The sequence below is a fragment of the Octopus bimaculoides genome, chromosome 6 (genome assembly GCF_046866305.1).
Source record: "Octopus bimaculoides isolate indiv1 chromosome 6, ASM4686630v1, whole genome shotgun sequence".
Classification (NCBI taxonomy): domain Eukaryota; kingdom Metazoa; phylum Mollusca; class Cephalopoda; order Octopoda; family Octopodidae; genus Octopus; species Octopus bimaculoides.
Genome location: NC_142933.1, coordinates 21629176 through 21656565, shown reverse-complemented (window position 1 = coordinate 21656565; position 27390 = coordinate 21629176). Strand labels below are relative to the sequence as shown.

Sequence of the window (27390 nt, the reverse complement as noted above, 5' to 3'; positions counted from 1 at the left end):
GTAGCAGCTGCCCAAAAAGTGCCTGCAAAATTCTACCATCCCATTAGACATGACATTGCCGCTAAAGCTATCTTCAATGATTTATACCGGGAGAATTATCTTGATGACCATATCAAAGGCACATCGTAAAGAGAATGTACCCACACTTTTAAAAATAAAGAATACTGGTGAAACATTCCAATAAAAATGGGAATTTGATGTAAGCACAAAGGGTCAGATATTGTTTTATAGGACAAGAAGTAATAGTCATTCACTGTTATAGAAATTAGCTGCCTAGTTCATGTGACTATCTTGTCAAAAATTGAGAACATCTATGGAGGACTAATGGAAAACCTACAGCTTTTATATCCAGGTTATAGATTTTCATTTACACCTGGGTACATTGGGCTGCATAAAACCTAGAATTGCTGGGGTTCTCCAAGGAAGAAAGAGCAATCTGTTTTTCTATTTTCCAAAAACAGTCAATTAAGTGTACAGTGAAAATTTGTAAATTCTCCAAAGATTCTCTACTTGAGGTTCCTGGGCTGAACGCATACAGCGACACATACATATGGAATATGCACACATGCACACGCACTAAAGCAACATATTCCCCTACTACACAAGCACATGTGCACACACCAAGCAATTCAGGTAACCATGCATCCCAAGAGCTGAATGAGTGAAACAAAAGTACGTTACTTCTTTATCAACGACCAGCTTGAATTCTGTAAAGGTAAAACTTAAATCCCAAAAAGAACAAAGAACATTTACACGCTGCTCTGTCCTGTGGTCATGGATCCAGTCAGGTGGATGATTATTAAAACGGGAATAATTTTTCATTACACCGCAGTATAATATCGGTGTATTTTCAACACTGCTTCGAATGGATGGTTTTACGGAGTAAGAAATGTTTTTATAATTTATTGTTTTTCCATTTAACTTTGTTATGTGCTATATTCACATCTCTCACTGTGATTTCCACAATTGTTATAGCAATATTTACGGTTTCTTTCAAATACCACTTCTTCTCAAGCACTGAAACAACGAAGTTGCCGCTATAACTTGTGAAGTATAAAAATAACGAATATTATTTTCTTTCGCTTTCTGCTTCCTGAATTGTTGTAATTTGACAAGATACCTTGGTTAGGTTTTAAAGAGGTTTTCTTTTAAAAAATAAAACACAAAAAAGCCTTCAATTAACACTGCATTATTGGTTAACTGTGATGTAACTTGAAGGAAGTTCGATATACTTCCTCAGAACTAACGAAAAATCGTCGAAAGTTCTATACGTCGTTCGACCTACTAGAAATAGCAGCTAAAGCACCCTCGAATTAAACCCTGTCGTCACGTCATGAAAGAAAGAAAAGATACATTAAATTGAAGGATCGCCAAATTATGTTATCGGAAGATACACCATCTGAATAAAAGACTGCATGATCAAGACTGGGACACTTGAAAAGGCGTCAGTTCTGTCGGGCTAAAACTGCCCCGATATAATGAAAATTAAATTAACTAATTTTTTAGACGGAGAAAAGATAAGAAAGAGGATACAGAATGTTGTCATGTTCATGCTTTTCTTAAGGGAATAACAGTGGTAGTAAAACGAGAATTTAAAGTTTGAACACAATCGATTCGTCAATATAGCAGGTTGTTGCTAAACGTTATTAATGGGTTTTTGGAAAGTGTAACATCAAGTGAAACGACATAAAGTGTAATGAATTTTAACATGGGTATAGTGATATCAACTAAAGTTAAGTTCTTAACGGTATATTCCTAGTCACAAAACATTACCGAACTTCTAAATAACAATTCAGCAGAGTTCTTATATGAATCATTGGAATTTGTGCGTACTTCAGATTAATTTCATTTAATACCATGTCTGAAAAGGCGATCACTGGAAAGCAATCTTTTGAGCTCATAGAGTTACTTAGGAGTATTTCAGGTGATAAAGATGAAATTGAGTAGGTATAGGCATCGTTTTTTCGAGAAGGCGGTCGCAATGAAACATAGTTCATCATCTTGCGGGCCGCACTACTAAAACTTTCAAGGTAATTTTTCGTTAGAAAATCCCGTGAACCGCAAATTACCCATGAGTGAAACGTAACCTGCTTTAGATGTGTATTGTAGTTTCCTTTACTTCTCTTAGTTTATTTTATAGTGTAAGTGTTATCATACCTTAAAGTAATTACTACACTGTTATGAAGTAAACATAGACCATCATGGAATTAAAGAAATGAAATAATTAGTATCTTTATTCATCATTATATATGTTTGCATTCGTTTATATGTATTTTAAATGATAAGTAAATCGAAAAATTTTCATCAACTCCAGCCAAAAGCTTGCCAAATAATGATCCTGGGCTTGCAACTCATACTGAACACTTTCGTACCACATTGTACATTTATATGATTATCATACACTTTATTTGGGTTTATTTTATTCCTCATCAACAACAAAACTTTTAAGTGAGGACCTACTAAAAATACTGCAAACTGCGTACACTCGTGCAATTTTCTAGGAGTGGTAGGGCGTATTGTCAATTCTTTTAATAGCAGTATATTACTGGTACTTATTTTATCAATCCCAGAAGGTGAAATAGCTGTGGCTTGAACACAGTATATTGAGAGATGAAACTTAAATACTGTAGAGCAGCCTATAGTCTTTCACTTGACTTTCTCATCTTTACAAATGACAGTCACTCAAGCTGCTAGAAAAAGCAACCAAATCTCTCAGATTTTTACCCTACCATCTTTAAATAGAAAAAGCGGTGTTTCATTTGAGAACACTGTCCTCAATACTCAATGCCTGTAAAATAAGATGGGATGGATCACAATTGAAATGTCTTTAAGTATAAGTCTGCTGGATCAGGATTGATCTGGGGTTACACTACAACAAAAACAACGAGCCAGTGAAGGATATCATTTGACCTTTCAGAAGTAGCAGTCAAATTGCCTTCAAATAACATCCCACTATAGTTTAAAAAAAGAAGAGAAAAAGACAATAATGAGTTAGGTATTAACAAGATAAGATAGTCACAACTGGTATATATTTGATCATAGGGCTGCTCAATCAGTGCTAATGGTAGGGGTGGGTCTAAACAACAGTGCACTTACTGTGCAGATAACAATTATACATAAGGTCTGATTTCAAATCTACCTTAAATTTAATTGTACCCATTGGAATACAGTGTGATTTGTACCTATGTTAGAAATGCTTCTAGACAGCATGCTCGTCTTGTTTATGATATAATTGTATGTTACTATATTTTATATTTCTGTTTGAACAGTCCCTAATAATAATAATAATTTCCAGCAATGGTATAAGGCAAATATCTAAATTGACTGGTACTTTGATGAATGAAAGACTAAGTCAACCTTTTGTGTCATATTAAGAACCATAAAGGGAGATAACTAAATACTGCATGTGATAGTTCACTATTCTATTCCAGCTCGCCACTGGTTCACCACTTTACTGATTCATCTACTCTGTCGCTTCTATAATAATAATAATCCTTTCTGCTATAGGCACAACAAATTTTGGGTAGTGGGGTCAGTTGATTACATCAATCCCAGTGCTCAACTGGTACTCATTTGATCAATGCTGAAAGGACAAAAGGCAAAGTCAACCTTGGCAGAATTTGAACTCAGAACATAAACATGAACGAAATAACGCTAAGAATTGTGTCCAGTGTGCTAACAGTTCTGTCATCTGACCACCTTATATAACAACTAAGACATGTCTTTTGCTCACCCTACTAGAAATTTCTCATAAAGTTACTCTATCAATTTAAAAATGAACACATTGGATAATGTAGTCTGGGGTACACTGTCTGGAAAAAATGACAGGATGGTCATGGTTGGAACTCTTTTGGTTATAAGGTCTCTTGATCAGGACTGACCTGGGGTTGAGGAACAGCAATAACATAATAATAATAATATGTTTTCTTTTATTTATTTTAAATACAGAGGTGAGAAACTCCAAAGGAGTTTGGCCTTCCAGAACCTTCAACCCCTCTGTGTAGGTTTGGTGAAGGAACCAACTGTCCAGAAGCTGGAATTATTAAAGAACCAACTGAAGGCTGTTGACAGAGAGATTCTAGGAGAGCTTTATGAATATGTATTGTTTCCTCTTCGTTTGATCTTGAAGCAGAACACTTGCAAGTAATTTAATCTTTTTTTGCTACATCATCATCATTATTACCATCAATCACCATCATAATCAATCATTATTACCACCATCATCAATCATCATTACTGTTACTATCATCAGTGTTATAGCCATTGTAATTACCACCATTGTCAACATCATTATAATCACCATTGTTGTCACCATCACTATCATCATTGTCACTTTCATCACCTCCATCACCATCTTTGTCATCAATGTATGATAAATTGGTTGAACTTTTCCCAACTAAATGCTATTACTATCATGAACCTCTATTAGCGTTATGTGGGTATATTTATTATGGCACCAGTATTAGATCACTTGATAGTACAGAGGGCCCCTTTAATACAGATCTCATGTTAGAGTAATTTATTTGAAGCATACTTCTTCCTAGGTAGGTTGTCTTCACTATGGCAGAGAAACCATGTCTTTCCTGAGTATGTATCTAGGGTAGGATGGAGGGAGTAACCTGAAGTAGTATTTGTTATATAGTATGTTAGTTATTTATTAAAAGGGGTTTTTATCAAGACAAGTAAAGTAACTTAGGAGAGAAGGAGAGGTGACTGGTTGTTTATCATAATGCACTGGAGCCTTCTCCCTTCAACAGTTTAAACATAATTTACATCAAGCTCACTGATTTTGGGAGGCTTGCCAAGGCCATGGGCACTACTCCTTCCTCCAGCCTCAGCAAGTAAACACACATATATTGCTGTTTATATCCACTTGCATGAGTGAGATGGTGTCTTTTTTAGAGTAATGCACTTCCACCTTACAGATTACTCAATGCTGAAGTAGTAGTGAAACTAGATTTTATAATTCATGATAAATGTAACAGTGAGAGTTATTACCCTGGATGTACTGATAAATTTTGAATCTTTGTTAAATTGTTAAATTATTCTACATTTTTAATTAATTCTATTTTTAGAAAAGACACGTTTCTGACACTCCTTGCCCAGTGTACTGCTGATGTATTGTCTGCTGCCACTATTGAAAAGTGGGACACATTCAAAGACCTGTTCGTCACATTCACTGTGCTACTAGGGTCCCCAGAAGAGTCTAATAATAAAAGTGAGTAAAGTCCTTTTTACTATTTACACATAAACTGAATTACTGTCAGTGTATGTATCAAGATATTCATTCTTTCACTGGTTTTAATCATTGGACTGCAGTCTTGCTGGGAGACTACCCTCAAAAGGATTTTACTTGATTATATTGATCTCCTTACTTTGTCTTATGTTTATTTTATTGACCTCAGAGAAGATTGGAAGGCTAAGTGGACGTAATTATGAAAGGTATTTATTTATTTATGTGTTTCAGCCAAGTGGCTGCGGTCATGCTGGTGCACCACCGTGTATTACTGAAACATTGAGAGTAATATCTCATATTGTGGTATTATAAATAATTACCTCTGCAAAATTATTATTATCTGTTTCCCCTCTCTGCTTCACTTCCTTTCACTTGTGCATTTTTTTCTTTTTCTCCTCATTTTTTTTATCGACTTTATCCATTTTTTTTTTCATTTACTCTTTCTTTAAATCTCTTTCCCTCTCATCTGTTAGTTTCCTTCTCTCTCTCTCTCTCCATTCCCATTATCCTTTACTTTTATCCCTTCTCTTCTTTCACTCTCTCTTTCTCACTACACCATTTCTTTCTACATTTCAGTCAGTACTTTAAGTGAAGAACTAAAGTTGGCCATTGTCGATGTCCTGTCCATCTTGTTGAAGAATTCAAATTATGAGTAAATATCACTCTTTCTACTATGAGTGTGTGGTGTTCAGTTGTTGAGATATTGGTCATCTTAGACAAAACACTCTACTTACCTCATTCTCCCTTGTTATATAATATGTACCACCAAATCCTACTACAGTCGTTGTGTTGTCTCTTTAGACAAGACATTTACTTCAGTCTACTTACCTAGTTGTACAACAGGTACCATCACTCATTAAGCTAATCATTCATCTACTTCTGCCCAACCAGGTATTTTGAGATGGATAAAATGCCTTATGTAAAAACATGTAGCAGCTTTAGTATCATTATTTGAACTTGTGAACTTTGGTTTACTCATCCTGCATCTTAAACCTTTCAATCCATTGTGAATTTTCACTGGACAATTTCCAAAGATTGAGTGGAGAGAAAGTTGTTAGACTTTCCCTACACCTCAATAATAGCCCTTGGTTAACCCTGATTGAATGAATCTATAGTTAGCTGGTCAAATGATTTGTAACTTTAGATATGCCATACCTCTGTCTAGTTGAAGACTGTTGTTGTTGGCACTTCGTCGCTTATGACGTCGAGGGTTCCAGTTGATCCAATCAATGGAACAGCCTGCTTGTGAAATTAACATGCAAGTGGCTGAGCACTCCACGGACACGTGTACCCTTAACGTAGTTCTCGGGGATATTCAGCGTGACACAGTGTGACAAGGCTGACCCCTTGAATTACAGGCACAACAGAAACAGGAAGTAAGAGTGAGAGAAAGTTGTGGTGGAAGAGTACAGCAGGGTTCGCCACCATCCCCTGCCAGAGCCTCGTGGAGCTTTAGGTGTTTTTGCTCAATAAACACTCATAACGCCCGGTCTGGGAATTGAAACTGCAATCCCATGACCGCGAGTCCGCTGCCCTAACCACTGGGCCATTTCGCCTCCTAACAATTTGCATAATGAAATAAAAATACTCAAAGTTAATGATCATTTGGACATGTTTGTTACTGCTGCAAGCTCCAACTATCATAGGTACATCTACAATGCCACCCTTAATTATCATTCCCACTCGATCTAGACAAATGTATCAAACGCAGACAAAAATACCAGCAACCTCAATGATGCTGTCCAAAACATTGTACAGAGATGTACACCACCAATGGTAATATCAGAGGAATAGCATGCTATGACAAAGGTTCATCTTGCCTAAACTCCACTAGCCATCATCAGAACTCGCTTTGAATAGGTGCACCATGTCAAAACTGCTATACTATTGCACTATATGTGATAATGTACTGTGAAAGTATATCTAGAACAGTGTATGTGTGAATCACTTTGAACTGTTTGACCCACCATCTGTGTGAAGTGGGTCTGCTGGGTTGGGAACCACTAGGGGTTACAAAACAGCACAAGCACTATCAACAATGTGTAACACAATCTTTTTTAGATTTATTGAGGAACCTCTTTTTGCTCAACCTAAGAAAGGGATCTATCTAAGTAGCCTACATACTTTATTTCCCCAAGCATACTCCATCTGTTATTTGTTAATATCTGCAGCTTCTAATTACAACTCTATTCAAACTTCTTTCTGTGTTGTGAAGAACATTACATATTTCATCTGTTATCTGTTAATATCTGTAGCTTCTGTCATTGCAGCAGTGTCCTCACTGATCTCTACACCGTGAAGAACATCACACTTCTGGGACACACAGTCTCATCATTGCTGTCTCTCATTGAACATGAGAAGATGCGTAAACTACGGGTGTCAGCTATGGATTGCCTTGCTGCCTTGAGTTTATATGATAATGGTAAGAAATCAACTTCAGTTTGGTTCTACATTATAAGTGTTAGCATTAATAAACATTATAATTAGAAATGATGGCTTTTATTGTTGTTTAGTGCCAGGTCACCCCTGATCCAGTACAACTATGAACAATGGTATTACAACAATGATCATCTTGTTATTGTTCTTTTTGTTTCCAAACAGTCCAAATCTGTCTAAAACTACATCATTGTATTGTTCCTTTTTTAAAGACTGCATGTAATTTGAAGGAGATTTAGTTTCTGTTTCTAGTAGGTTCTGCTACCATATAAAGGCTCTCTTCTTATTCAAGTGTTTTCTGCTTTGTTTTTGTAGGTAACACAAAAATCCGTGTGAAGTGTGGAAACATGTTTTCCTCCTTCTTACCTAGGATCTCAATTGTTTTAAGTTCAGTTGTCACTGGGGACCACATCCAGGGCCACCAAGTAATTAAAGTAAGATGTTGTTTAATTTCTAATCCACTGTCGTTTATATCATGTGTATTGTTGACTTTTGCAATAAAGACAGTGGAAGGTAGTTTGGTATTAACATGATTAATGTCAACCCATTGAAGCTGACCTTTATTATAATGTTCTTATTTAAAGAAAAATATTAATTGAAATGTCATCAGTAATGAACTTTCATTTAAATGATAATATAAGATTTCAGAAAGTAAATATTTGTCCACACACCATATAATAAATAATGTTATAGTAGTGTTCAACATGACTATAGTCCAATGATTTAAACTAATGACACAATAATAGAGTATATGTTTCTCTAGACAGCTATTGACACCTTAAGGAAGATTGTGCTGCTAACAATGACTGACAAGTTAATTGAGGAGAGTCAGAAACACATACATCATCTAAACACTGGTGAGTATGTGCTCAATCTTATACTTTTTACTTTTATGGGTTTATCTAAGCTTTCTGTAACAACCATCTTTCTGTATTTCTGTCTCATCCTTTTACTCTCCTTTTTTTCTATCTTGCATTGTCTGTCTTTCTCTCTTGTATGTGTGTGCGTGCGTGTGTATGTATCTACTAGAGTGTCACTAGGTGATGGAAAGAAAACATTTAACAATGTATTTTTTACCTAGACTCACCCTTTGTAGTTAATCCATTGTGAAGGAGAAACTTAAGAGTTCTGCTTCATAAATGAAAACAAGAACCATTAGCTCATATTTTTTTAATCCTCTTTTGGTTCCAGCTAGAGGCTGTGACCATACTGGGATACTACCATTAAAAAGATGATGTTTATAGCACCTAGATTTCTCAAGTGGTCACCCAACAGCTACTTTTCTGATTACCTATATCACCTTCAAATAAAAGAGATGGCAATGAGCACAGATGTCAGACAGATTTTTGCAACACTAGTGATGAGATTTCTAGAAGAAAAATCCATGTCTGATCCAACATTATTTATAATTGGCATTTTCGATCCCACTCGAAAGATAACTAGAAGGGGTTCTTGGATGACTGTTTCATTGTTTGGAATAGAAATAAAGAAGATCTTACAAGTTTCCATTAATTAATAGCTTTCAAGAATTGATCCAATTCACAACAAAAATGAATGAGAAGGAACTTCCTTTCTCGGATATTTAAATAATTAAGGAAATGAGACTTTTACAACATGTATTGTTTACTTTTTCTCCTGTTTGTATACTCAAACATTTATAAAGAATTTTTGTAGAGTTGGAGTCATATATTTTTACTGAAATTTCAGATGTTGAGAACGAAAAACTCCGTAATCTAATTGTCAACAGAGATCAAAAATGGAGTGAAAAGACAGCTGAGAAACTCCTCATAATAGTCAAGCAAGTTGGGAGTATTCGACAGCACTATCATTCAGGAGTACGACTCAGTTTAGTGGAGTGGGCTCATGCTATACTCAACAACTGTACAAGGTAACTTAATATTCTGAACGTCTTTTTTTCCATTTTTTTTAGATGCTATTTTTTCTTGTACTCTTATGTGTTTAATTTACATTTTCACATGCATATACATATATATTCACATACACTTGTGTACACATACATGCAATATATACATTGATTATATGCAGTTATGCTTAACTCTTAAGCAGTCAGATTACTGTCAAGTGTAATGTTTGTTTATTTACATTGTTTTGAATTAACCATTCATTATCTTACACCTTTAAGATTTCAACAATGTGATTGTTTATTTTTAAAACAACATTGCAGGGTAGGTGTGAGAGGCCAGATCTGGCTAGTTTGAACATAAAACAGGTAGAATATTTGGGCCTGATTTGCATAGCTTAAATGCTAACACGTTAATTGACACACACTTGCACTCATTTAGACAGCCACACATATAATTGTATCACTTTACACTCCTACACATGTACACAATATATATGTATATATATTATATATCTCATCATCATTTAACGTCCGCTTTCCATGCTAGCATGGGTTAGACTATTTGATTGAGGACTGGCGAACCAGATGGCTGCACCAGGCTCCAATCTGATCTGGCAGAGTTTCTACAGCTGGATGCCCTTCCTAACGCCAACCACTCCGAGAGTGTAGTGGGTGCTATTACGTGCCACTGGCACGAGGGCCAGTCAGACAGTACTGGCAACGGCCACACTCAAATGGTGTGTTTTACGTGCTACTTGCACAGGATATATATATATATATATATATATATATATATATACACACACACATCCGTTTACACATCTGCACATGCATTCATTCATGCATCACATGCTGTTTACAGACATACACAAATATCCATTTATACACATATGCATATATTCATTTACAATCACACATACATACACACCTATACATTTACACACTTACATGCCTATACAGTTATCCATTTATGCACGTGTATGTGTGTGTGCTCACCTATGTATGCACTCACACATGCACGCATGAAGTAGTGAAGGCTGATCTTGTGACTTTGAGTCTCATAGAGGAGATGGCAATGGGATACCTGGGGAAATGCTCAAGAAAACCTGCTCATCTTTGCAAAACTGAGATTCTGGAAGCTCTAAGGCCCCTTGCCCAATTTCCTCCCCAGGCCTTCCCACCACCTGTCATCTCTCTATCACTGGCCCCTCTATTACCTGCCTAAGTGCAGTATTCTGCTGCTGTATTTAAATGAGAGAACAGCATATTTCATTATCTTTATCTTTGATGCCAGAGTTCTTTCTCACTACCAGGAAATATTTCCCTTGACATTCATCTTTCATTCTTAATATTGTCTTTCTCTACTCCCAATTTATATTAATCACCTTTCTGTGCTATAGAATTCTCTATTCTCCTCTCACCCTCTCTCTCTTTACACTCTTGTAACTTATCCACCTACACATCATCTCCCTTTCTCTCATCCTTTCCCTGTCTATTGTATTATTATTCTAATACTCTTCACTCTTTTCTGTATTGTCAGTCATCACTAACTCTTCCTTAGCTCACTCCCAACTCTTATGTATTATCACCCTTCAATCTTTGTTCCTCATTCGCTATATTCACCATCCTTCACCCATTCCCAATTCTAACCATCTCACACTCTTGCAACCTATACCCACCCACACACCCTATTTCCTCTTTTTCCACTCCTATTCACTTTCTTATACCTAGGTCAACTATAACACCTTATTACCACTATTTCATTTCTTTTTTCATCTCCACCCTTGTTGCTCACACCTCATTCTTCTATAAAGTGAATAAATGTGTAGCTTCTCTACAGCAACAAATCTGTTCTGGCCTTTTCTTTCATATTCTAACCCCTCATCTCCAAGCATAAAGCCACCTCCTCTCTACTGTAGCCTCACTCAGCTGAAGGGTATCTTCGTTTTGTGAGCTATACAGCAACTTCACTGGTGCTAGTGCCAAAGAAAGCAAAATACCCAGTACACTCTGTAAAGTGATTGGCATTAGGAAGTGTTAGGGAATGTTAAATTGTAAAGCAATAACCAACATTTAGCGATGTAAATATTCAATACATTTACTATATATACTTGCGGATAGGTCGCACCCTTAGTTTGGGGTTGTCAAAATAGGTATTTGCAGTTGACTCGATGTTGTCAAAAAGATCAATATGCAAACTTCCGGTTTTTGCTTTTTAGTAAACAGACGCTGCAAAAATGTTTCCTTCCATAACAACTTGAAAATTGAAAAGCCCAGACCACATGCCTGGACTAGATACACTGCTGTACACTTCAGATCTCTTTGATGTTGAGTGGTTAGGTCGCACTCCTGGCTTTTATCGAAATTTTTTGTAAAAAAAGTGTGACCTATATGCTAGGATATATGGTAGTGGAGTCAAATTTATTACACATATTGGGTTGACTGGAACTTCGAGATTTCTCTTTAACAGTTTATTCAGTCATTCTGCATATAACTTTGTGTGTACACATACAAACATATGTATATATGTATATAGATATTTCTATTTTTCAGGAGTATGTCCAACAGTGTCCCTGTTCTATTGGAAATTCTAGTGATACTCTCCTGTGACAAATACTCTAATGTCGCATCAAGGGGAGAGAAGGCATTGAAAATATTTCAACAGAGACAAGAGAAGGAACAATCACGCACCTTAGTGGAGATTCTAGAAGAAAACTTACTGGGTCTGGTTACAACCCTTCCAAGACAAATAAGAACATCAGGTGAGATCATATATATATATATGAGAGAGAGAGAGAGTAGAGCGAGAAGACCACTTCTTTATATATACATATACAATAATCCCTTGAGATCTCAGATATTTTTTCTGAATCTCTCTGATACTTTTAATGTGCTTGCTTCCTGGTAATAAATCGATATTAATAAATATCTAATTTTTTACCCTAATGTTTTATATATATATATATATATATATATATATATACACACACACATATATATACACGTATATGTATATGTGAGGGTGCATGGCCTAGTAGTTAGGGTGTTGCAGTTATGATCGGGAGATTGAGGGGTTTGGTTCTCAGATCAGGCAGTGCATTACTCTGCAATCACTTTAACATCTGATGTGTTCCACACCATGCACCTGTACAGGCAATGTCGATTTGATGGAGGGAATGACTGGGCTTATAAGCAACACAAAAATTTGATCACTATAAATAAATCATCAGTGCAGGTTGTTCAGCAGTAAATTACTCTTGGATTAAGAGTCTACCAATATATATATATATATATATATATATATATATACACATAGACACACACACACACGACAAATTTAGATACAGTAAGGTATAAAAACCACTTGCTAAAATCAGAGCCAAGGCTCAAAAACCACCAGAAACTCCCAAAGATGCAAGCAAGCAATGCAATGAAATATGAGAAATAGCCTATTTCTCATATTTTCATTGCGTTGCTTGTGTGCATCTTTATTGTGAGTTTCTGTTGGTTTTTGAGCCTTGGCTCTGATTTTAGCAAATGGCATTTATACCCTACTGTATCGAAATTTGCCTTATATTGTGCCTGTAATTGTGTGAACTTGCTGGCCACCTTATTATTACTGAGTATCAGCTTGGAATGAATATATATATATATATATATATATATATATATATATATATATATTCATTCCAAGCTGATACTCACTCCATTATTCTTTTTGCCTTTCATGTTTTTTTGAATATCTTTGCTTTTAGTTTGATTAAGGAATTTTATCGAAGATATTCAGAATTTGTGTGGTATCTACAGATTTTAGTGCCTTAAATGATTGCTTGGTGTACTTAATACCTTGTACCAATACTGTCTGCTTCTGAACTATTTGTGTGTGTGTGTGTGTGTGTGTGTGTATATATATATATATAGACACAATGAGGATATTTAAACCTCTTATAGGGATATTTATATTCAAGATACACTGGTTTGATATTTTGTATTTTGAAGAAATATTTCTTCAATGAATATCAAATATTATTATCGCAGCTCATATATTCCCTTCGTTATGATGTTACCTGAGCATGACTGCAGCTGAATGGCTGTTACTGGGGTGAAATACTATGAGACTATGTCTTCATCATCCTCATTGTGTCTACTTTTCCATTCTTAAATTGTGCATGTGTATGTGTATCCATCCATGCTGAAATTGTGTATATGTATGTATATATATATATATATATATATATATATATATATATACATATATATATATATATATATATATATATATATATATATATATATATATCTCCCTCTCTCTGTTTCGGAGAGGCACAAGCACATACACAGACATATACACACGCCACACGCGGCAGTAACTTCCGCCTACCAAATTCAATCACAAAGCTTCGGTTGGCCACACCCATATACCATTAGTTGGACAGGTGTGCAATTTTGTATCACTGTTTACATACCTTTTTTTAACCTTGTTTCAGATGATGCCCAAAAATTAGATTTGATCAAGATTTTGTCTGGATATCTGAAAATTTTAGGTGAGTTTTTCAATTTTAAGTTCCTCTTATGCTTTATTTCTTTATTGGCTGTTGTTTTTATTTAGCACGTGGTCAGCCCTGATCCAACAGGTCAATATTCAAACTCATTGCAAATGTGACCTTTCCTTTCTTTTCTTCTTTTTTTTAAAGCATAATGTATCTAGGAAAATATTATCTAATGGTTCTTTATTTTTTTAAGTCTGTAAGGTGTAATTTGAAAGACATTTAGCTACTATTTCTAGTAAATTGAGCAATTGCATAGGGGCTGTCTTGGAAATAGTAAAAGTTGTATGCCTTAGTCCTTGATTGTTCTTCCTGATCAAACCTATGGCATAGAAGTATGTTTGAGAATGGTGTTGCACTTTAGACATTCTGCATCACACTCTGTTGTACAGGGTTTGGTAATGTGTAGTGGTTGATGACATACAGTGGTTGCTGATATACTGTGGTTTGTTGTGTGCAGCAGTGTGGTTTTTTATATATATATTTTGGGTTCAGTTTCACTGCGTGGCACTTTGGGCAAGTGTCTTCTACTGTAGCCTTGCACTGACCAAAGCCTTGTGAGTGGATTTGGTAGACAGAAACTGAAAGAAGCCCGTCACACACACATATATGCCTTTGTGTTTGTCCTCCCACCATTGCTTGATAACCGATGTTAGTGTGTTTATGTCCTTGTAACTTAACACTTTGGTAAAAGAAACTGATACAATAAGTATTAGGCTTACAAAGAATAAATCCTGGGGTCAATTTCTTCCTCTAAAACGCTTTAAGGCAGTGCTCCAGCATGGCTGTACTCAAATGGCTGAAACATGTAAAAGAATATGTGTGTGTTTATTTGTGTCTGTGTTTATTCCCCGCCACCACTTGACAACTGGTGTTGGTGTGTTTACATCCCTATAAATTAGCAGTTAGGCAAAAGTGATAGAATAAGTACCAGGCTTTAGAAAAAAAGCACTAGGATCAATTCATTTGACTGAAGATTCTTCAGGGTGGTGCCCCAGCATGGCCACAGTCTAATAACTGAAACAAATAAAAGATCAGGTAAGAGTGTAGTCCTGATATCAACAGTTTTAGTGTTCATTTTCAATAGAATAAAAGTGATCTATACTATAAACCTAATTTACTTACTAGTTCTGCCATCACTACTGCAACAAGTATGATGAATGTTATGCTTCACTGATGAAGTCAGAATAATACTAAAACATGTCCAGAGTTACATCTCATACTTACGGAAATCCTGAAAATGCTATTAGTATTCTGTTTTAATACACTGGATCTTAATTTCTTGTTAACTTTTTGAATCTCTCCACATTGTTAGCATTAACTTAATTATTGTTTTTTACTCATTTGCACATATGAATGATTATAATAATATTAAGAATTATAAGTAGATTTGTGGCAGTCAATCATAACCATAGTTCTGTGTAATAAAATGGATATATTTGAATTATTGTCACTTTACTCTTTAAAGTTGTTGGTATTAGGAAGAGCATCCTGCTATAAAAAAAACCCATGACATTTACAGCTCACTTGAGCAAGATGTAATCATTGATCCATCCAAGAGGGCAATAACTCCAAATAAGTATATTGTTGCTGATGATACAACTCAAATCACTATAGAAAAGAATCACATGACAGATTCTTCAAGCTGAACCAACCAGCAGGAGACTTGGGAGTAGACCAAGAATGAAATGGTTGGATAATATCCGTAATCTCAGTTGGTCTCACTTGGAAATTCAACTGGAAAGTGTAATGATAATTGCTTCTGATAGGATCCTATGGAATGGGTGCCTTATGATTCTACCCTCACAACCCTCCCAGGAATAGTGAGCAGAGAAAATGGATGGATACATAAGATAATGTAGTCCTAGTTATCCCATAATGGTTACGCAAAGAATGCTCAACTTTTGCCAGCTTGGAGCTAAAGAACAGCATTTAATCACAACATATCTGTTAGCTACAGCCATATTAAAACATGTCACATTTATGGCATTGCCACATGTCACAGCTCTCACTGTATTATCAACATGTTACAACACCTGTCCTCTTTGCCCTACAATGTGGCATGTGTGTGTGTGTGTGTGTTGTATTTTAGATAACAACATTCTTTATATGCTGTCACACCTGGCCTCTTCACCTCCCAACATGTAGTGTTTATTATATTCCAGGTAAAAACATCAACAACATGTTGAACAGCTATCCACATCTAAAGAGGTTTTCTCTGGCACTTGTCCAAGTTTTAGAATTTGACTGTTCCAACATCAAGATTGTAGAAGAAACAAGTCATATGTTAGGAGAAGGTGAGTTTATAAAATTTCAGAAATTGTGTGTGCATGCGCACACATGTATGCACATGCATACATATATGTGAGTGTACTGATTATCTTTACTTTTATTTGCTCATTTCAGTTTGATATGTAATTAAATGCAGCTCTGTGCATGAACTGTTACACATGATAAATCAGTAACTTTAAAACTTTTTAATTACCGTTTCCTTCCTTTTACGAACACATTGTTTTAAAACTATAAGTTCTCAGTTCAATTCTAAATTAATCCTTGAAATGAATTTAAATTACTAAATTTGATTGATAGCAGTTAGTTTGATAAGATGTATGAAAGCTAGAGTCTGGCTGATAAGAATCTAACTAATCAAAGATTGGCTGATTAGAAACTTCGTAATGAGGTAATCAGTGACTAGATAACCTAGAGTTAGTTGCTCAGGAACTGGCAAGTCAAGAGTTAGATGATCTAGATGTGAATTAAATCAAGCTGTATTGAGAATGTTGATCAGATGTAGGGACGTAAATAGTTAATAATAGAGATTATCTGGAGATGTTGGACAAAAGTGGTGGTGGTGACAGGTGGCAGGCTAATGATAACCATCGTGGTAACAATGTTGATAGAAATAATTTTTTCCACTATAGGTACAAGGCCCAAAGTTTGTGGGAGATGAAGCTAGTCGATTATATGAATCCCAGTGCTTGACTGGTATTTATTTTATTGACTCCAAAGAATGAAAGTCAAAGCCAACCTCCATGAACATAAAGATGGATGAACTGCTGCTAAGTGTTTTGTCTGATGTGCTAATGATTCTGCCAGCTTGTCATCTTAGTGTTGATAAAAATGATACAATAGTGGTAATGAGGAGGAGGGAAATAGTGACAGTGGCAAGGGTGGTGGTGGTGATGATGATGATGATGACATGGGTGAGTGACAGTAGTGATAATAATGATGAAGACCCGTGGGCGATACCAGTGTTGCATAACCAGCCCATTAAAAGTGCCCTTGAATCGTCAGGCTGTACTTGAGAAGACTTATTGAGTAAAGTAAAATCAAAATCGAAATCAAATTGGAAATCATAGTTGTAGCCGATGCCAGTGCCGCCTGACTGGCACCTATGCTGGTGGCACATAAGTACCATTCGAGCATGGGTCGATGCTTGACTGGCTCCCCATGTCGGTGACACGTAAAAAGCACCTTCCGAATGTAGTCGATGTCAGTGCCCCCAGACTGGCTCCTGTGCCGGTGGCATGTATAAAAAACACAATCTAAATGTGGTCGATGCCAGTGTCAACTGACTTGCTCTCGCGCTGGTGGCACACAAAACGCACCCCTACACTCTCAGAGTGGTTGGCATTAGGAAGGGCATCCAGCTGTAGAAACCAGATCTGATTGGAGCCTGGTACAGCCTACTGGCTTGCCAGTCCTCATTCAAACCGTCCATCCCATGCCAGCATGGAAAACAGACGTTAAACAATGTTAATGATGAACTTATTCTATGCAGTGCTCAGGTGTACTATAACTCATTAGAAAAAGTAACCAAAATTGTGTGAACAGTACATAGAATATGCACAGGAAGTGAACAGTGAATAAGTGTACAAAAAAAAAAAAGAAAAACAGGGCATGGAGAGCATTGAGTGTATTGTTGGTGAATCATAGGAAGAATGGAGATTTTAATTGTGATGAATAATGATGATGATAGTGGTTTTTATGTTCTTGTTTAATAAAGGTGCCAGTGCTATAGACTCTCGTATGATAACCAGTGTTCAACAACCCCGCAAGACCTACAAACATTTCCACAGTGATTTGATCCTGGAAGAGCTAAAGTTAGTATTGCGGTACCTTGGTATGTATGGTAAGTTACGTGCTGGAACATCCACATTTTCCACTCTGTCCTGGATAAAAACTGTGATAGTGAACAAATATACATATATATATAGTAACCCTTCAATTTAACAGGCTAATAGGGAGAAAACTATCTTTGTAATAAAAATATGTAATATTTAATTCCTTCTTTGACAATATAGTCGAAGAGTATTTTACCATAGTTATAGTGGTTGTACTGTATTGTTATTATTCAACCTGTTAAATCAGAAATCGATTATATATTAGTAAACTGAGGGTTTATATGTGTATATATATATGTATGTGTATATTTATGTACATATTAGTATGTTTTATATATATAAATATATATATATATGTGGCACGTAAAAGCACCCATTACACTCTTGGAGTGGTTGGCGTTAGGAAGGGCATCCAGCCATAGAAAACCATGCCAAATCAAACTGGATCCTCGCACAGCCTCCCAGCATGCCAGCCCAGACAAACCGTCCAACCCATGCCAGCATGGACAACGGACGTTAATGATGATGATGATGATGATGATAACACACACATACACAAGTATCTGTGTGTGTGTGTGTGTGTATCATCATCATCATCTTTTAACGTCCGCTTTCCATGCCAGCATGGGTTGGACGATTTGACTGAGGACTGGTGGAGCCTGAAGGCTACACTAGGCTCCAATCTGATTTGGCAGAGTTTCTACAGCTGGATGCCCTTCCTAACGCCAACCACTCCGAGAGTGTAGTAGGTGCTTTTACGTGTCACCCGCACGAAGGCCAGTCAGGCGATACTGGCAACAACCACACTCAAAATGGTGTATTTTATGTGCCACCCGCACAAGAGCCAGTCCAGGGGCACTGGCAATGATCTCACTCGAAAGTCCTTACACATGTTGCGGGCACAAGTGCCAGAAAGGCGACGCTGGGCACAGGTGCCATCCCGATTTCGCTTTTGCTTGCCCCAATAAGTCTTTGCAAGCTGAGTTTCGTGTCCAGTGCATACATGAATAAACAAGGTCTCTGTTTTCATATTAAGTGGGTTTTTTTAAAGATGAATTTTTTATATTCTCTAATCAATAAGGCATTTATATATTGCTACAAGTTCACACATTTTATTCTTTGGAGAAGTTCACTTCTGTTTTTAGATGTTACAGTAAATTTTACTGACACCAATACCTGATTGGTATTTAATTTGTTGATCCTTGCAGGATAAAAAGGATTTTGCATGTTATGTCTTTGTTTCATTCAATGTCTTATTGATAGTCATAATAGTTTTGGAGAAAGAGAGAGATTGACCATTGCAGATTAAGGTCACATGTTGTTGATGTCCAGTTTGAACCTTTGTAGGACAGTGTCTTCAGGAAAATTGTGGCCTAGGTGGAAATTGCAGAGATTTGCAATTCTGGTGAGGAAGCATTGAGCAAAGTGCTTGGAGTAGGATATGGAATGTGAAACATGGAATCAGTTCATCAAGTAGATCTGGATGTTGGTATATGAAATGTGAGACACTATGTAGATGATGAGAGGTGAGGTTGAATGTCAGGTGGATCTAGGTGTACACATATGCAGATAGCTAATTCAGAAGAGCAGAAGCTATTGTAGTAGTTTGTGTGTGTGTATGTAAGAATTATTAAAATCAAATGTCAAACTCCCAATTACAAACTTTACTCTCTCTTCTCAACAATTTTAGGAGATCTGAACCTTTTAATTGATCATTTCTTGGACATGTTTCATGAGACGTCTCTGCATAGACTGCAGGCAACATACATCATTAACCAAATACTTGATGGAACTCTCCACTTGACTCAAGGTTTGCAATTTTATCTATTTATATGTGGTTAGTTGAGACAGTTGACACCTTTTGTTGACAATGTCTTCATATTCAGACAGAGGTAGTTTCAACTATAATTTGGAAAGGCTCTGAGATAACTAATTGAATTAATTTGACAAGGATTTGGTATCAACAAATTCAAAGATTTAATCTTTGATGATGTAAAATTTCAAATAATAATAATAATCTTCCTTTCTGTTATAAGCACAAAACTTCGAATTTTGGAGGAGGAGGCCAGCCAATTACATTGACCCCAGTGCTCAACTGGTAGTTATTTTATCAACCATGAAAGGCAAAGTCAACCTTGGTTGAATTTGAACTCAGAAACCTAAAGCCAGAAGAAATGCTTAGCAGCATTTTGTCCAGCTTACTAATGATTCTGCCAGTCCACTCACCTTTAAAAAAGTACTCCTACAACACATCTCTCCCATAACTATCTAGGGAATATAATGCTATAACTAGTGTTATGTCTCCTTAAACGCGACAATTTAATTCCTTACAAGTCCCATCAACAACTGATCTGTTAATGTTCAGAAGTGACAGAGATCTAACTTGGAAAAGCCTTTCCTTGGCAATTCATACACAAATATTTAAACTTGTTGAACTAATCACAGCCATCAACCAATTCTTAGATATTGATAATGCTATTTGACTGTGCACGAGACCTTGGAAACAACACATTGTGGATAGTCTAAATCCATGTGTGTTGTTTCCAATGCCTTGTGTAGAGTGGAATGGCTTTCAATATCTAATTGGCTTTATTGTGGGTACCACCTGGTTTCTCTGTCATGCTAATGTAAGTGCAATTTAACATAAGAAAATAGATTCATTCATATAAAGGACAATGTAGCTGATCCTAAGAAACCAGGATGAAACCACTGCTTCTGTTTCATTGTTAGTCACCTAGTATTATCTTTTGTTTGTATTTGTTTTTTTTTTATCCAGGCAATACTGACAGACCAAGTGGAACTATCCAGGACAAAGAAACACTACATAGCATTGTAAGGTAAGTTGAAGAATTAGATCTGATAATCACTTAACAGTTGTACTCCTCAGATAAGACTCCCTACTTAGCAGTCTACTTAGCTGTACAATAGGTACCATCACTTCTTACTACAGTCATCATGCTGTGTCTTTTTAGGCAAGACATTCCACCTGTACTTTGTTGAAAATCCTTTGTAATAGAAGTGGAGAAGTTTTGTGAATATTTAATTTATTGGTTAGTGTTAGTAACTATACAAACCATATGAATCTCTCACCTCTCAGGTGGTTGTCCAATTCCTTATGCACACAACCATCTGTGTATTCTATCTTCTTATCTTTTATTTTACAGTTTGCTGATTGATGAGTACCTGGCCCCTCAAAACTTCAACTTGGTTACCTCCCACCTCCACCAAGAAAACGATCCTGTTGAGGGCCAGTTCTCTCTCTTGCTCTACAACAACGTGAAACGACCAACAATTTATGACTACAATGCTAACATACTTCAGATATGTCTCTTTCTCGAAGGGTTTGCTGTGTTTGCTAAAGTTAGTAATACTTTGTCTTCTACCATTTTAAATGTTTGTAACTATGTTTATTCAGCTTCAAAGCAGAACACTTAGCAAACATTTATCCAACTCAGTATACTCCTGAACACAATTTCATTTAGGTTTGCATTTACATGATATCAGGTTTAATCCCACTGCATAGCACCTTGAGCTGATTAAAGTCTTCTGAGTGGATTTGGTAACCAGAAACTGAAAGAAGCTTATTGTGTGTGTGAGTGAGAGAGAGAGAGAGGAAGAGTCTATGTGATTCCCAAAACTAGAGATTATATAAACCCCGCCCCATCCAGTAGTTCTTAGTAACAATATTGACCAACAAAAGAATCAAGACATCACACTTATATTACATGGAAGGTGAGAGCAGCTAGGAATGTTCTGGAAAGTTGTAAAGTGTGGAAGGAGGCTTTGATTGCTTGGATTTGTTTTTTGTTTACATTATTGTTTGATTTTGTTGTTGTTAAAGGTCCTTAACAAAGACTTCACACCATTTTTATTGAAAACACTCTACCCACTTTTGGAGAAGCTGGGAGATCGGTCAGCCTACCTGAGCAGCACAGCCTACTTGTCTCTGACAGATATATGTACTTATTGTGAATACAGGTAAGACTCTGCTTTTGAAAAATCCATGTGGTTGTCGGTGTGTGTTGTGTGGAGTGTAGTCAGAGATAGAGTATGGACTTTAATGTGGCAGTCAGGATGTATTATTAGAGTGAAGTAATCAGGGTATGTTGTGTAGGGTGCAGTGTAGTAGCCAAAGTATGTTAAATGGGAGGTATAGTGTAGTCGTCAGAGTATGTTGTGCAGGGTGTAGACTGGCAGATAGGGGATAGGGCATGGGGTATCTCTATCATTTACTTGTTTCAGTCATTGACTCCCAAACATTTTTTGGAGTTTGGTATTTATTCTATTGGCCAAAAGTGCTCAGCTATGGGGATGTAAACAAAGCAGCAATAGTTGTCAAGCAGTGGCAAGAGATGTATATACAAAGGCACACACACACACAAAACAGGCTTTCACATAGTTTCCATCTACCAAATCCATCACAAGGCTTTGGTTGGCTTGGAGGCTATAGTAGAAAACGTTTGCCCAAGGTTACATGTAGTGGGACTGAACCCAAAACTATGTGGTTGCCAAGCAAGCTTCTTACCCACATAGCTATGCCTATGCCAAGTGAAGAAGTCAGAATATGCTGTTAAGGGTATAGTAAGGGAGTTAGAGTATGTTATGTATGATACAGTATGCTAGTTAGGGTATGTTATGCGGTGTACAGTATGGTAGTCACAACAGTGAGGGAACAGTAGATGTATACGTGTGTGGGGTGGGGATTAAGAAGTTGGCTTATAGTTTTGGGTTGGTCTAAGCCTTATTACACTCTGTGTTAGTTTCATTCTGCCAGAGGATTACTGGAAGTGTACAAATGGCTATGGAATACTCTGCCACTTACACTAATATTATTTTGTCAATGAAACAACTGGAATATTTATTATTGAAACAATTTTCAAAATTCATCCTCATAACTTACAAAAATTTACATTGTATTTTTGTTGTTTTTCTCTTTCCTGCTTAGAAACATCATGGATTTGATCCAACAAAATGCTGATTATCTTGTCAATGCAATTACTTTACGTCTGCGCCATCTCTCTCTCAACTCAAGGTGTCCACTTGTCTTAAAGGTCATGCTTCAGTTTGGTAATGAGGAACTCCTGCCTTTAGTGACAGATACTATTACTGAGGTAATTACTAAAATTTACTCACTTTCTTTTGTCATCATCATCGTCATCATAATGTGCACTTTTCCATGCTTGCATGGGTCAAATGGAATTCATTGAGGCGGATATTCTATGGCTGGATGACGTTCCTATGATAAACCTATATCTGTCTCAAAGAAAGGTAATATTTCCCCATGACTAGACATGTTTTCATTGAAGAAAGAAAACAAACAACACTACTTGTTGTGACAGTGACACTTGCTTATAGCTATTATGTGATGTTTAGACAAAGATACACACATACATGGCTTTGTTTCATTTACCATTTACAAATTCCATTCACAAAGCCTGGGTTGTAGCCCAAAGTGTTGGGGCTTCACCTTCAAGGGTTTAATTGATCCTATCAGCCCCAGTATTTATTTGTAAGTCTAATAATTTTTTTTTATCAACGTCTATTTGTTGACCTGTTAAATTGCAGCATATAAACAAATGGATATAAACACTACATGCACACTCATATATCAAATGAACAATATATATATATATATATATATATATATATATATATAAACATATACATTATTCACACACACAAGGTTCTCTTTGGGGTGGACTCTTCAGTCATGTCATGGATAGGACAACTCTAGTGCTAGTGCTAAATAAAATATATTCAGTACACTCTGTAAAGTGGATTGCATTAGGAAGAGCATCCAGCTGCTTTCTACAGAAGCCAAAAATGGTTCACACCAAGATGTGGCCCTTCACCTTGTCTAGGACAGTAACCCGAAATAAGTACCTGGACCTATAGCAAGCTGTTCAGCCCATGCAAGTATAGAAAGCTGACCTAAAAATGATGATGATGATACAACAGGCTTCCATATAGTTTCCATCTACCAAATTTAACTCACAAGGCATTAAGCAACCTGAGGCTATAGTAGAAGATACTTGCTCCTAGTGCCATACAATAGAAATGCATGTATATATATATGTATGTATGTGTGTGTGTTAATGAATAAAACTATTCTTATTTCTACTTTACATTTCTCAATCACATCATCTGCCTCTCTATTTCTCTTATTTTCTCCCCTTCTCTCTTCCTGATTTCTTCTTTAATGTCTTTTTATTCCTTGTTTTATTTCTCTTTGCAACACGTTCTGTCTTATCCAACCTCTTCTTTTATTAATCATCTTGTCTGAATACATACTTTACACACATAAATTTACTGCTCACTTTTAACCATCCCTTTCCTCTGTTCTCCATGGCTACACAGGTATCCCTCGTCACATATTCCTTTCCTTCTGTCTGTCTGTGACTCTTCATAGTTCCTTTAATCCCCTCACATTCCCTCTATTATAGGTGTTGGAATGTTTAGATGACTATCAAACTACTCACGTAACCACTTTCCTACAAGTTCTCCATGAACTCTGTTCAGCAATCGGACGCTGGTTCCTACAGAGCAAGGTAATGCTTCATTTGTGTTATATATTTATTTATGTCTCTTGTTATCTTCATCTTCCTGTGAGTGATTTTTATGTATACATATGTTAATTTATATCTATACATTAATGTTCATATATGATGATTCATGCATACATATGTGTATGTATGGATATATGTACAATAATGAACTGTTTTGCTTACTTCAGTCTACACACTCATTGGCGGAGACAAACAACAAGCAGGAACCTGAAGTCACTGCCAACTCAACCCAGGGTGTACAGTGGTTAGTGGACTACCTGACTCAGTATGACAGAGACAAAAAAATGTCTGCTGGAGATGTTGATGAATCAGAGATGAAGGCTGAAGATGAGGATGTCAATGAGAATCCAGCATCAGAAAACAATATGGAAATAGAAGACAGCTCAGAGACCATTGATGAGAAACCTGTATCACCTTTACATGTCACTATTGTGAAAGATGTCAGTCACTTTTCATGGCTTTTTATCTCTATGATTGTGTGTCTGTATAGGTGCGCATGTTTGTGTATGTCTAGGTGTGTGCAGGTGTAACGTATGCATGTATATCCTAGTGTGTGTGTCCCCAGTTAAGTGTCTGTGTCTTCATAGGTGCATGTGTGCCTATAATTGTTTGTGTGTGCATGTAGTATACTAGGTGTCTGTGTTTATATGTGTTGAAGTGGGTATAAAAAAAAGTATGTGTGCATGATATGTGTCTGAGAGCTGTGCGAGCCATGTACAGTGATGCTGCCAGTAAGGTGAGGGTTGGAAATGAGTACAGTAATGAATTCCGGGTAGAGGTAGGGGTCCACCAAGGTTCCGTCCTCAGCCCCCTCCTATTTATCATAGTCCTCCAGGCGATCACAGAGGAATTCAAGACAGGTTGCCCCTGGGAGCTCCTCTATGCTGATGACCTTGCACTAATTGCGGAGTCACTTTCAGAACTAGAGGAGAAGTTTCAGGTGTGGAAGCAAGGACTAGAATCAAAGGGCCTTAGAGTCAACCTAGCTAAAACCAAAATCCTAATAAGTAGGAAGGTAGATGGCCCTGCTCAGTATGTAGAAAAGGAGTAGGTAGTAACTCTATAAGATGTACCCGGTGCAAGCTATGGACACATAAGAGGTGCAGCAATATCAAAGGCAGGTTAACTAGGACGTTAGTTTTTGTATGTGGCAGATGTTCAGGTGCAATAAACACTGTAAACAAACAGAAAACAACTTCTATCTCATTCCAGAGAGAAAAACTGGAGGTAGTCGATAGCTTCCGCTATCTGGGTGACCAAGTTAGTAGTGGGGGTGGGTGCGCTGAAAGTGTAGCTGCTAGAATAAGAATAGCCTGGGCAAAGTTTAGAGAGCTCTTACCTCTGCTGGCGACAAAGGGACTCTCACTCAGAGTAAAAGGCAGACTGTATGACGCATGTGTACGAACAGCCATGCTACATGGCAGTGAAACATGGGCTGTAACTGCTGAGGATATGCGTAAGCTCCCAAGGAATGAAGCCAGTATGCTCCGTTGGATGTGTAATGTCAGTGTGCATACCCGTCAGAGTGTAAGTATCTTGAGAGAAAAGCTGAACATAAGAAGCATCAGTTGTAGTGTGCAAGAGAGACGATTGCGCTGGTTTGGACATGTGAGAATGGATGAGGATAGCTGCGTGAAAAAGTGCCACACTCTAACAGTTGAGGGAACCCGTGGAAGAGGTAGGCCCAGGAAGACCTTCGAACATTGGGCCTCACCGAGGCGATGACTACTGACCGAGACCTTTGGAAATGTGCTGTGCGTGAGAAGACCCGGCAAGCCAAGTGAGATCATTGCCAGTGCCCCTGGACTGGCTCTTGTGCGGGTGGCACATAAGATGCACCATTTTGAGCATGACCGTTGCCAGTACCGCCTGATTGGCCTTCGTAGGATTTCCGAGCGAGATCATTGCCAGTGCCCCTGGACTGGCTCTTGTGCGGGTGGCACATAAAAGACACCATTTTGAGCATGGCCGTTGCCAGTACTGCCTGACTGGCTTTCGTGCGGGTGACACATAAAAGCACCCACTACACTCTCTAAGTGGTTGGCGTTAGGAAGGGCATCCAGCTGTAGAAACACTGCCAAATTAGATTGGAGCCTGGTGTTGCCATCCGGTTTCACCAGTCCTCAGTCAAATCGTCCAACCCATGCTAGCATAGAAAGCGGACGTTAAACGATGATGATGATGATGATATATATGTATGCATTTGTTTCAGTGTGTATTTGTAGTTGGGTGTGTTTGTGTACATGTTGTAATATCACCAATATGGCTAAAGGAAACTATCTCAAGGAAGTATTCTTTAAACTGAATGTATATATGGTAAGGTTTCACACATGTAAGTTGACGAATTTCAGTTAATTGAGACAATCCAATCAATTGGAGATTTAAAAAAAAATCTCATTTTAGAATCATTTAAAAAAGAAACAAAACTATAAGCAAGGGAGATAACTCCAGTAAGCTCGCTTGATTAGTAATGTGACTCACCACCATCAACAATCAAGTCAATGAGGGAGTACGTATGGTCATTCATTCTGTTGACAGTAGCAAAAAATTTACCTCAAATCACATCCTATCATGATCTTGATGGACTCCCATATTCATGCTAAATTAGTTACTGATT

The 27390-nt window shown here is 37.0% G+C and overlaps 1 protein-coding gene across 3 annotated transcripts in view; it reads left to right on the top strand.

Annotated features, from left to right (window-relative positions):
• Window positions 1–820: 820 nt before the first annotated feature.
• Window positions 821–27390, top strand: part of LOC106871480 (TELO2-interacting protein 1 homolog) — a 37385-nt gene continuing 10815 nt past the window's right edge. For 2 of the 3 annotated variants that reach the window (XM_052968992.2, XM_014917958.3), the window contains exons 1-19: window positions 821–882; window positions 3949–4143; window positions 5076–5218; window positions 5813–5888; window positions 7507–7658; window positions 7988–8106; window positions 8436–8529; window positions 9380–9560; window positions 12090–12298; window positions 14024–14080; window positions 16249–16380; window positions 18090–18215; window positions 19898–20017; window positions 20984–21044; window positions 21372–21567; window positions 22049–22185; window positions 23153–23318; window positions 24651–24755; window positions 24941–25213. In XM_052968992.2, the coding sequence (XP_052824952.2) occupies window positions 866–882; window positions 3949–4143; window positions 5076–5218; window positions 5813–5888; window positions 7507–7658; window positions 7988–8106; window positions 8436–8529; window positions 9380–9560; window positions 12090–12298; window positions 14024–14080; window positions 16249–16380; window positions 18090–18215; window positions 19898–20017; window positions 20984–21044; window positions 21372–21567; window positions 22049–22185; window positions 23153–23318; window positions 24651–24755; window positions 24941–25213 (2559 nt within the window). In that variant the 5' untranslated portion in view covers window positions 821–865. The remainder of the gene's footprint in view (window positions 883–3948; window positions 4144–5075; window positions 5219–5812; window positions 5889–7506; window positions 7659–7987; window positions 8107–8435; window positions 8530–9379; window positions 9561–12089; window positions 12299–14023; window positions 14081–16248; window positions 16381–18089; window positions 18216–19897; window positions 20018–20983; window positions 21045–21371; window positions 21568–22048; window positions 22186–23152; window positions 23319–24650; window positions 24756–24940; window positions 25214–27390) is intronic. The other variant, XM_052968993.2, reaches the window with a different exon arrangement.